Source organism: Lepidothrix coronata, unplaced genomic scaffold, assembly GCF_001604755.1.
Source record: "Lepidothrix coronata isolate B3197 unplaced genomic scaffold, Lepidothrix_coronata-1.0 Scaffold159, whole genome shotgun sequence".
NCBI lineage: Eukaryota > Metazoa > Chordata > Aves > Passeriformes > Pipridae > Lepidothrix > Lepidothrix coronata.
Genome location: NW_016690339.1, coordinates 1,006,968 through 1,019,709, shown reverse-complemented (window position 1 = coordinate 1,019,709; position 12,742 = coordinate 1,006,968). Strand labels below are relative to the sequence as shown.

Below are 12,742 nucleotides of genomic sequence, written 5' to 3'. Positions count from 1 at the left end.
ACATCACTTCTCAGATGCACTGTCTGTGTATATATCACCTTGGATACACTTGAACAATAAGGTTTTTTCCATTGCTATTTTTGGTTTTTTAGGTTGTGTTTCTTTGAACACAATGTATGTTTAGTTCATTTAGGTATATTTAGTTCATTAACCTGCACTGCAGATCACTGTGGAGATTGTTGCCACATCAGCTCTTTCCTTCCTATATCCTTTAGGACAGAAGGAATTCAGATTAGAAAGAATACACTTTAAGAATTCCAGTTATCATACAGGTAAACTCTCCTTACCCTCAGAAAAATACACACGTGCAGTGTATATGCAGGGCCTACCTGAATATGCTCCAATACTTTGGAGAATTCATGGCTGTATATACTCCACTTTCAAATCCTCCAGATGAGGAAAAATGAGTGAGTGAAACCAGGACCAGAGCATGAGAGAAATAAGCTTGGAAGGTGAGGATCACTGAAATCAATGTCTCTTACACAAACATTATAATAATGCAGACAACACTGAATTTGTACTTTTAACACTCTTCTCTCATGATGGTTCATAAGAAGAATTAACAGAGAAGCAAGGATAGAAATCTCCAGCACATTTATTAGCACTCTGAAGAACAGAAGGGAAGTTAAAAAGCCTACAGAAAAGTTTACTGTCTCTACTTTAACAGTTTGCTTTGAATAGAATACAAAACAAAAGTAGAGTTTTCATCTAATGTACACAATTTTCTTAGACGAGCTGTTTTTAGCTACTTTGTGCATGTTTGCCATAGATGCTTAATTAACTTCCCTTTGCATTAGCGTTACCTAAAACCTTTCAGAACCAATTATTATAATCTAGAACATACGTGCTTACCCACTGAAACACAAATTTATCAGAAAAAATAAAAGTTCAAAAATTTAGTTTTAACCCAACTAGTTTTAATCTACTTGTGATATTACAGACAAGAGAAATACATTAATGTAATTACTTCCCTTGGCGTAAAACAACTGTACCCATGGTTTTTGAAGACTCCAGATAGGGGATTTTTGTTGTTGATTTCCTCTTCCCCCTCTTTTTTTTCTACACACAGAAATAGCCAAAGCTTCCTCTCTGGTATGTGGGCAGAACAATTTTGTCATGTACATGTTCTTTATACTGAAAGCAATTCTTCACTTACACTGTCCTTCCACTTTCCCACTGAAGGGCGTGCCCAATAACCTCAGCTCCAGATTCAGTGCCTTTTACTTTTTATGATCTTCTAACATAGCCTCACTAAAATACAAAATACAAAAATACAAAGCCTCAAGTTTGAAAGTCTTCATTAGTAAATTACACCATGTCCATTTACAGAAGTGGTTGACAGCTGGCCCAGGATGAGGGACATTCATGTTAATCTTCAGGTTCCTAAACAAAACGGCCCCCAATAATCTGCCAACCAAGTGCTGCCCAGCAGTGCTTGGGAGAGCACTGGTTAGCATGGCCAAAGGCACACAGTCAATCATGGTTAGGCTTCGTGTACGAAGATTTGGGAAGGGCTCTACCCACATTTGCTACAAGCGCACTGGTGGCTAAAGAGGTCAATACAAGATATGCCTGTTGGCCGCGGTTAACCAACAGGGTGGAGATGAGCTTTGGTTAGGCCACCTTTTCTAGGCCCCTCTCCGAGTGGAGCAAACAGCGCTCTCCTTGAAAAAGGCTGCTTGGTCATTCAGGATGCTGCTGAAGGAGACTGTCATCTCCAGGGTCAGTCTCAGGCAACCAATGTCCTGAACTGCCTGCACGCAGAGTTGGGTCTGCAGCTTCCAGTGCACCTTTCACCTGCTGTTTCATCCCTCACCTGTCGCTACAGGGCTTTACAAATGTGGGTATAACTTTCGGGCCTGTGCAGTGGATTTTTTAGGTGAGATGCAGCATGCGCAGAACTGGACCCACCCTTTAATCCTAAGGTTCATCTGCCAGGGCCGAGTGAGCTTGGACGGTGGCAGCGAGGTCCTCAGGACATAGGTTTGATTAGCATGTCCTTCTCTTGGATGGATGGCCTTACAGGGCTAAGTGAGCTCCATCTGCCCGGGTTTGGAATCAAAGTTGTCCTTCTCCTAGGATGACTGCCAGAAGGCTAGTGAGCCCATCCTGCCCATGGACATATTTTACTACAGGACTTCTCTCACACTGCCCACCCCTGACCCTCCAAGCAGGACTGCCCTGTCCGCCCTCCCGCCCGTCTGGGGTCCCCATGGCCCACTGGACCCCCTCCCACTCCCCCAAATTGGACTGGAAAGGGACACAAGGTGACAGTCTAATAGCATAGGAGAGTTTAATAGTAGAGGCAACTGAGTTTAGTGCACAGCAATACGCTCAGGTGCCACAATTAACTAGAGTAAACACAGCCAAAGAGAGCAGAACAACTCAAGGGGCATTTTACAAAGTTAATCTGAAGACAAGTTTCTTAGTGGGGATTCTTGGTTTCCCCCTCACTTTTCCTTAGCCAGTTAGACACATTTCCTCAAAGGGAAAGAAATACAGCACCGAACTGTATTGCTACTTAATTCTGAAACTAAATGTTCACATTTATCCATCAGGATCTAATACAGTAGACCTGTTACGTGGCAAATTTTTTGACCCTTTTTAGCCCGTCATGGAATAAGGGCCATTTTTATATATTGCTTTTAAGTGCACATGTGTCTACACTCTCTCACTTCTTAAAAAGTAAGATCTTCAAAGTGTTACAGCTGCTGCCTGCAGACAGAAGATATGCTGGTACTGGACACCTGACTGCAGTTGCAATGTGGAGCAGAATGGTAAACAAACTCTTACCATCTGTCTAAACTACTCTGGTTTTGATTAGAGTCTAAACAGTTATACACAAAAGCCATAAACTCTCAGAAGAACGATGATTATGTACAATTTGAAAACAACAGTTTAAAGAAGTAGTTTCTCCCGTTATATTCCTGTTATATTTTGAAGTCCAGATCCAACACAGAAAAACAGAGGAAACATCTAACTTGAACACAGCCTTTAAATGTATGGAGCACAACTGCAGATATACGAAAGAGCATGTTGATGGATGTGAACATCAGCCTCTTTTTTTTTTTTTTATTTCATTCAATAATCTTATTCTCAATTTTCTTATTCTCCAGCACTTAGACAGGAAAACAGTGTTTCTAAAACCAATTTATTTATATTCAATAAAAATACTTAATCTTTAGAATTTGTAGCACACTTTTAAACAGCAGATAATTTTTATATCTTTATTACTCAGTGACTTGAATTTGACTACTTGTCAATTATCTAGTTATGATCAACCAAGAACCACCAGAGAAAGCTAAACCTTATGCAACACTTCTCAAAAAAGAACACAAACATTTAGTTACTAAATATTAATAGCAGACAAAAAGCACATGGCATGAGCACGCTTTAAACAGCCACATACTTATGTTTCTATCATTTCCATCTAAAAAACCTCATCTGCTTCTCACAGCTGAAGCTTCTGAACATCTGTCATCCAGTTTTCAACACTTCTTTTGCCCCTTTACTTTTAATTAAAACTACCAGATTAGGCAATGGAGTTCCATGAACTCAACAGGCCCGACTGACAAGTAACCTCAGAAGAGGAAGCCTGGCAGATTTTACTTATCAGACATCACTAATGAAAAGCAACAGCAGCAGCCTTATGTAGATTTTGAAATGCCCCCACACCATTTTTATGGCATCACATCTACTTTACCTGTCAACTCTTAGGAGCAGTCGCTTTTATTCTACTTGGATAGCACTTCTGGCACAAAAAATAAACTGACAAGATAAGAAAAATGTCATATCATTCATCTGCCTCTTCAGAACAAGAAAACTTCTCTTAATGAAAATGTGAACAAACTCAAATCCAGCAGGAAGCTGTCCATGCACTGTACTGCTTCCCTGTGCATGTCAGTATTTAGTGCCTTTCAGCTGTCATTATAGCAACACGCTAAGGAAGTCAGGGTAAAATTGTGGATGAGAAGTTCCTGTTCCCTCATAAATAAAAGGACTGCAATGAATCAGTTGCAAAATATGGCGACAGGAAACTTTGTTTATCATCTGGTTTGTGAATCTAAAGCAAGTTTCATATAATAACCTTTTTTTTTACTACTCTGAAGTTCATATAAATTCCTCAGAAAGTGATTTATGTTACTGTCTGCCTTCAGGAACAAATAACACAAGAATTAAGGTTAAAAATATAGCAAGTAAAAAAACGCCACACAACAAATAAGCATATTGCATATATACATACATACAAGTGACACCAACTTTCTAAAGGATATACTGCAACCAAAATCATAATTTACTTCAAAAGAAAGATACTGCAAAGAAACCAAGCAGTGGTCTCTACTAAAATGAGCAACAAATTCAACTGCACAGAAGCAGAAGCAGGACAAAAAGCAGCAACCTCCTACAGTAAAAAGCAATACTAATTTGGTGTTTTATACTGACAATTGAAAAAGTTACAGGACAGTAAAGACACTAGACTTAATGCAATGATTGCATAAAATATCTGAGGGAAAAGGGACTAAACAGAACAAGATCATAAAGGATTTGTTCAAGTAATTTTTCCTTAAAGTTCCAGAACTATCAATGAAGTTATTGACATAGAACAAACAACAGATATAATTAAAATGAATTTTTTTATTCAGAATAGCACTAAGCCTTTGAGATGAAAACTAAGGTTTTATCAGACCCATTTTGTAGACTGACATGAGCACATATTGGTCTCAGCCCTAAGAGTTGACACTATGACAAACAGCATAAGGGATAACACAAAGTATGATTAAGCTAATAACACTGCAGTATTACAGCATGTACATAACACTGTCTAATCTTCCAAACAGCCAACACCAATTTGTTTACTGATCCCTAATCTCTAGTAACCATTACTAAGTCAGATTGTCTAGTGAAAGAAAACACTTTATTGCACTAAGGAGAAAATTTTCTACAATCTATTTATAAAGGGGTCATTGAAACTCTTCTGTGGAAAGTCAGAATCTGTAACTTTCTTTAAAAAAATCTGCAAGTATTAAATGCAATAGATTTCACCGAAAAATAAAGACACACCTTGGTGCTCAGTCTTACCTCAGCCCACTTAAGAATACAAGTCATGCAGAAGGTATGACTGCAGTTCTCAGGAAAACCAATCTCTTGCTCTAGAAGGCAGTTCAGACAGATGGGGCACGTGTTGCCATCATACAACAAAGCAGAACAGGAACAGCTTTCTTCATTTTCTTCACCTGGTATTATTAATGTTAACACTTAGAATTTTTGACAGTTTTTGAAAAAAGTCCTTCTAGATTTGAATAATAAAGCAGTAAAAAGATACAATTTTTCTGCAGTTACAAGCAAGGCAAGTTTTCAGGTCTAATGCAGTGAAGAAGCCGGCCAGAGGAGCAGTTGAAAGAATGTATTTCAGGTGAAAAAAGCTATACAATGTATTTCATAGACTACTGTGCTAGTATTTGCCATTAAAATGAAGGAAAGTTAGCTCTAGTCCTATTTCAATAAAGAAAGCATCACAGTGTTTCCTATTGGCCATGTAGTCATTTAGACACAGTTTTCCTGAGTTATTCCTCCTTCTTTCATGGAGTGTTTGCACTCACTCCATGAAATAAGTTAGACCAGCATATTCTATATACATTATCTTATATACACATGGTTTACCTTAATTTTAATTTTCCTGTCATAGAATTACTTTAATCTGAATATCCTCAAATATTTACCTAATCATGTACATTAAATAAAAAATGCAACTGATTTTGTTAAAGTTAGAAAGTGTTTTCAGAATACAAAAATGCATGAACTCTTCTTCAAGGGATTTTACTCTAAATTATTTTCTCTGAATAACAATTGTTATAACCATTTTTGTTTTGCTACTAAAATTCAGCAAGTAAAAAAAGAGAAGAGACAGGAAATAATATGGGGACCCCACAGGAAAATGAAAAATATTATGAGATAGTGGTTATGTTTATACAACTTCTTTCAAAACAAGCAGCATAATAATTGAGAGTGTAAATGTAAAATTTGACCTTCACAGCTTGAACCTGAACAATATACTTCAATATTTTCACACGCACAGACTTTACCTTCCATGCCTTCATGCTTCTGATCCTCAGTATCTTGAACACATTGCTTTCTGTTCTTCATCTTCTTATAAAATGTAGTCTGGAAAATACAGAAACAGTTTACACAGTTACTTCAGAATGCAAGTTGATAATAAAAAATTTAATGAGCGCTCTCCATTTCATTATACCTTTGTAGAGTAGAAACACATGACATTTAAAGTTAGAGATCATTTACAATCTGTTTGCTATTTATGAGTATCATTACTGCTGTAATAGCAACTGATGCTTCCAACTTCAAAATTTGCTTTTGTTAAACAAATGCAAAGTTTTTGCAATGTTTTAAGACCACTACTAGTGCTTTTATTTTTAAAAATTAAATGTATTGCTAAGTTTTTATGCAAATCACCCCTTGCAACGCTGCAGTAACTAAAATCTGCAAATTGCCTGTTGCAAATGGTTAAAGCAGCAAAATTAAACACACAAGTACCAGAAGAGTTGGCTGCTTTACAAACCTAGCATCACTGAACTAGTGGCAAGTGAGAAAAATGAAAGCAGCTTATAATTGTACGACAAAAGCAAGAAGGAAACCATTTGAACTATTTGATCTCAGAAAAAAAAAAGAATTTGTATCAAACAAGGGACAGGTCACAAGCACAGGTGCAACAGAGTATCATGAATGGGGAGGACACACCTTTTAACAGCTCTGTGAAAGAGATAACGTGGATAGAGTACATGTTAGTGATATGCATCATCGAAGTTGAAAGAATTTGACCTCAGATAAGAAACAGCAAGTATATGTTCTTTGGAAGCTTACTTACTACATACAGAATGAAACAGTTGAAAAAAAAAGTATCTATACCAAGGACCTAATCTCCTGCATTTCCTACTTGGCAGTCACAGCAGAGATGGCACATGCACCTAAAGCTCCAACCCAGCAGCCCTAGAGGGATCAGCAGTTTTCTTCTGAACTACATAAAGCTTTAAAATTATTATTTATAAGGACAAATTAAAACTTCACAAGTGATTGAAGAAATCAGAAATTACCAAGATCTGCTTTTAAGCACTCAAACCTGAAATAAACCGACTGAGGTTTATTCTCATTCTTCAGTGCCATCACACTCCTCAACCAAATTTCCTCCCATTTCACTTACAAACTACACTACTTTCCCTCTACCACCAGGATATCCAGAAGAGCAAGAGACAGAATTTGCCTCCCCAAACTTTCCTTCTAATCAAGTATTTATTGCTTTATGTTGGCAGCAGGAAGTATTTTAATGATTATTTCTTTATACTGAGAAAAGCAATGCTTCAAACACCGACAGTTCACTAAGGAAATGGTCAAAACTGTGAAACTAATTAGAAATCTGTAATTAGAATTCTAAATGGCTTCAATGTCCCCATTAGAAATTACTTTTTAATCCCTCCAAAGGGAACATGTGAATCAAGCCACCTGAGGGTAGGGGAAAACGAAGAGACAAAGAAACAAAAGCCTAGCTATAAGGGATTTCCCCCTACACTGTAATCCCATTTTGATACAAAAAATTGCTTCAAAACATATTATTAGGATACATGGCATCAACTGTAGATTGGTTACTAGCACTAATACTAATACAGAGTTGCATCAAATGCTGTAAACTGTATGCAAGTTCTGCTAACAGTGACTGCCCAGACCACCATCTCTGCAAGCTAGACAAGATGAAACCCAACAAAAGCCAAACTGCTACTTCAAAATTTAATGCCTTCAACAAGCAAAATATGCATCGAATTTGGACTGGTAAGACCACCAAAACCATATTTGAACTTGAGAGATCGAGGTCTGTTGCTTTCACTCCAATTTGCATGAGGAATTAAGTGGCTTTGGTCCCAGCAAGTGTAAATCACGGGGTGCTGTGCGGTATATGTGCTTTCATACGGAAAACATAAGAACATCCCTTCTGCTCTACATCTCGACAAAACCTCAGCAATGCTTCACAGAAGTAGAAAATTCCACAAGCTGTACTCAAACCTTTCTCAACTCTAGAAGTCCCAGGGCACCTCAAAGTTGAGGCAGTTTAAAGACAAGATCAAGAATTCCACGCTCTGCATACATCCACAGAAAATTATTTAAATAGATACAATTTAGATACCGAAATAAGCAGCAGCTATTGAGTTCATGCTCATTATAAGAGGTCTTGAATTCACTACAGCAGATTACAGAAACAGAGCACAGAGAAGCTCTTCAGATTCGTTTTTCCCCAGAAAAAGTAACCTTTTACTCCATTGTACTCTTTCTAGACACACAAACATCCCAGAAATTCTGGCACACTTCCAATAATTAGAAAAACAGAGATCCTAAAATTTTGACAGAATATCAGTAAATCCAAGACATGCAGCAACTGAAAACACTTATGTGGGGTTACACCACTCTTCTCACAAACCTATTATTTAAACAGATTCTGAGTGCTGCTAATGCATTTCACAGATCACTTTGCACAGCACAACTTTGTCAGTTCAACATCGCATTTTACTTAACACAGAAGAGGAATTTAACAATACTGAAATTTTTATAAATTAAGTAAAAGGTATCATAAAAATTTAAACACTATTTAACAAATTTACTTTGGAAAGATTATTTTCTGCACTACTTTAAAAGGGGCATCACAGGCATCGGAATAGGAGAAGAGCTAACACTGGACTACTCTTAAATTCATAAAATTAAAAACAGAGTTAGGAAAAGAGAACCTGGTGGTTTAAGAAGAGTAGACAGCACAGAAAACAAAACGCTTATTTGTCCCAAAATGTGACCTATTCCTTTAGATTATTTTAAACTTCAAAGAGATTTGGAAGCATTGGTGAGACTTTATCATTCCAGCTATATGCCATGCATGTAAGTCTTGGCTGGAGGAAGGACAATGAAAAAAAATTTTATTTTTTTTAATTTGTTCTCCCAGTTACCAAATTGTATAGGCTCATGTGAAGATTGTATGTCCACATCCATGGCTAACCATGTCTGATCAGGCTAATACGTATTTGAAAAATGCTAATATCCACCGAGTACTTATGCCAGATTCCACTGACTCGTGACCAACACATTTTAGTTATGATACCTAGTTGATGTGAAATATTAGAATATACCCCAAGACCTACACATACAAGGCACTTGACAGCAAAAAGTGCTATACTATGTTAAGGCTGACGAAAAAAAAAATCAACCCCCTCCCAATTCTACAGATAAAATACTTTCTAAGAATGCCTAAAGACAGCACGGCACTACAGCCAAGACGGTACTTTTTTAAGTTCTCAATGGAATTACTGTATAAGAGAAATACCTTATTTCAATTCATATTTGAGATAAAGACAAGGGTATTCTAGTACATTGAATTGAGAACAGTACACAAGGATATTAACATAACACAACACTACCCCATCTCCCTTTTTTTTAAAGGAGTTACACATTTAAGTTTCTAGGCTAGTCTTCAAAGGAAATTCCCATTCTTTTTTTCATGGAATACATCTGCCAACTAAAGTGCTTAAACAGAATTAACTGTAGATTGCAGTAATAGATTTGTCACTGTCCATCTGAGGAACACAGCTTCATGAAGTACTCAAAGAACTCCATAAAGAGACCAAGTGCCATTTACACACTAAACAAGTTCCTATATCACAGAAGTATAAGTGTGATTTACCTTTTATATTAACACAAACTACTTCGTACAATTCACAACCTAAAAATACAGATGTATTTCAACACTAATTCACTGTGCACACAGAAAGAAATGACTTGGTCTGTTCAAAGTCATGCCTCTCAACTTCCTAATGAATCTATTACATTAAAATCTTAAAATTAAATAGACATAGAAAAGTAATTTGAATAAAAATTATAGTAGCCTAATTATAAGCGACATACGAAATTAGAACATGCCTCCATTTTGCCTGACTATAAGACAAAGTCCTTACAAGCATTCTTTACGCCCTGTAAATAAAATGCAACAACTAAATACACTCTTCCTCCAACACAGTAACAGTCTAGAGACTCATCTACACAAAAGTACCCCAGTTCAACTGGAAAAGGGGTTGGAAATCCAGAACACGTGCAACAAGTGAGCAAGTGCAAAATGATGCCCAAGACTGGCTTACTCCTTTCTGCAACAGACTTAACTCAGGAAATACTTGTAATTGAACTTTCAGCTTCTTAGACACATGTGGCACCGATACTCATAGTAGTAAGCTTATTTTGACTGCTCTGTTTCTATTAAAATATTTTACTTTAAAAGGATTTAGGGGACTCCTAGTTGTGTTTTGATTTTTTAGAAACTCAAGAAACAATCAGTTTCAAATAGGAAAAAACAGTCAGACATTCAGTATACAGAGTTTATTTGCTTAATAAAACAACATTAACGTTCTTTACTCCCATCAAAATTTTAGGCAGCAACAGGTAGGACTCTGTTTTGCCCTATGCATTTTGATGGTCTTTAAGAAACCTGGGAAGGAGGTTTAAGCTGCTTCCTTCAGCAAATATGTTTTTAAGGAAAATATATCTTAATAAATAGTCACATTTACAAAAACACTTTTTATTGTTGTTGTTTTAGTAATAAATGACAGAACACAGAGTGTCCTCTGGGGTTCCTCAAATGGCCTCACCATAACCTCTGGACCATTATGGGACAAATGTCCAGCTGCTAATGAAAATTTTGAAAAATTTTGCCAGAAGTCCTGTGCCACCTTGGAGATGGGCTGAGGAAACTCCTAGCATTTTCAATGGCAGTTGAACATTTGAAAATCTTTTGACCTACATGTCTACCACAACACATGCACCAGGAAAAAGAATAGGAAAAAAGATGCTATTGGGTATTTGTAAAGGTACATCAAGAACCTTCACAGCTTATTTTTTTTTTATTTGGAAAAACTTTTGATTTGTCAGAAGAGCCTGGACAGTAGACTTGCTTCAAGTGACAATTGAGTAATGTTGCTTGCCTGCCAATAAATGAAGGCTAAACTGAGGATCTAGAAGCACTTATCCTGGATCTTCTCCTTTGTGTAATAAAATCTCATGGCCCAGAACATTAGTGAGAATAGAACCAACAAGCACATGTAAAGGGGGACTTTTTTAAAGAGTTTCTTTACTCTTTATATGCTCAAGTTTCACCTTGTCTGAATTCCCAAATCAAATGCCATAGAACAAACAAAGATGAGGAGAAAGGAAAAGACCAGTGCTATCTATGCTTTGGGGAACAAAAAGAGAAATCTTTTTCTATAGGTGGTTTAAGCCTATTCATGTAGAACCAGTGCCTTGGAAAGAATCAGTGCTATTTATGCAAGGACACACTGCTGATTTAAAGACTCCTTCCAGGCCCTCTAAGGATGCAATTACCCAAGAGAGCTGAGCTAATCTGATCTAACAGCTTGCAGCCACCAAAAGAAGCAGCTCTGTTTCTTACCACTAGTGAGGGTGAGCAGACTCAGCTAAGAGCCAGAGGTGTCCAAAGACATTGCAAGTGACAGAATGGGGGAGGGAAGACATAAAATGGGATTGCCCCTTTTGGGAGTGCTAGAACAGCTAAGACTTTGTTGTCAAGCTTTCCCTTCAAGGACACAGCTGTACACAGATTAGCTGCCAGGTCTATGAAAACACAAGGTAAAGTCACAGGATAAAACTATCACAGTCAAATGGCTAGAACTATACCATCCTAAACAGTCCACTGCCATCTGTTGCTCTTCCCCCTGCCTACACAAAAGAAGGTAAAAAACCACACCCAAAGCAACACCGTGGATATCCTCCTCTGGATTTCTTTTTCCACAGTCTGGCAGCAAGACACCGACATGCGCACTTCAATTGCAGATGCTGTGGCTACAGCTATGTCCCTGCTGGAATCAATGCTTTCATTTTTGTGGCCACCTCAACAATAACAAAGTGAACAGCAGCTGCAGACACTCAACACGCATGTCCAGTCAGCACTCACAGAACTGCACAGTACAACACTGTACTGCCTCCTAAGGAAGGAAGACAGGCACGAACGCACTTGAGAACTGGTGCAGTGGCTCAGATGCAGCAACTATCATCTAGTAACCTGTCTGACTATCCAAAGAGACAAGAGTTTCAAGGAAGACTTAGAACCTTAGAGTGGACACACACACAGGGTAATCTTTCTGTATAAAGCTTATAAATATAAACTGCCTCAAAACCTGCTGTACAGACCTTTTCACATTGAGTCAAGGGAGTAGGCAGTGTTCCTCACTGAAGTCTAACAAAGGAGCACCTGCAAGACATAGGCAAAACATCAGGGTAGTAATAAAGATGCTATTTAGTAAGACCTCACATATTTGAGAATATTCTATAAAGTGGGGCGGGGGGTTGATGGAACAAACCATGTGTTTTACAGAAACCTGTGTGTTGGAAGTGCTGCTACAAATCAGATTGAACTCTATAGAATCTAGCATGTAAAATACTTCTGTTTATTGCATAATATAAAAAGGTAGCCAAACACTGTCAGCAGTACCACTTCATTTATCAGTGCCTTGACAACCTATGCTGATCCCCAAGTTTCTTTAGTATTCTACAATTACTAACAGTAACTTTAGAATACTTTACCCATCATCCACATAATTACTGGGACAATCCATACAAAGACTGATGTTTCCATCAAGCCACAAATGGTATGATGTTGGACCAAAATAGCTAAAGCATCAAAGGGATATTGATT

The 12,742-nt window shown here is 37.5% G+C and overlaps 1 protein-coding gene across 5 annotated transcripts in view; it reads right to left on the bottom strand.

The window, feature by feature from the left end:
• The window catches only part of SCAF11 (SR-related CTD associated factor 11), a 49,247-nt gene that overhangs the window by 27,853 nt on the left and 8,652 nt on the right, over positions 1-12,742 (bottom strand). For 4 of the 5 annotated variants that reach the window (XM_017829178.1, XM_017829181.1, XM_017829176.1 and 1 more), the window contains exons 2-3: positions 6,084-6,162; positions 5,080-5,234 (exon numbers count right to left, since the gene is read on the bottom strand). In XM_017829178.1, the coding sequence (XP_017684667.1) occupies positions 5,080-5,234; positions 6,084-6,144 (216 nt within the window). In that variant the 5' untranslated portion in view covers positions 6,145-6,162. Of the gene's footprint in view, positions 1-5,079; positions 5,235-6,083; positions 6,163-12,237; positions 12,257-12,742 lie in introns of those variants that run through there. The other variant, XM_017829180.1, reaches the window with a different exon arrangement.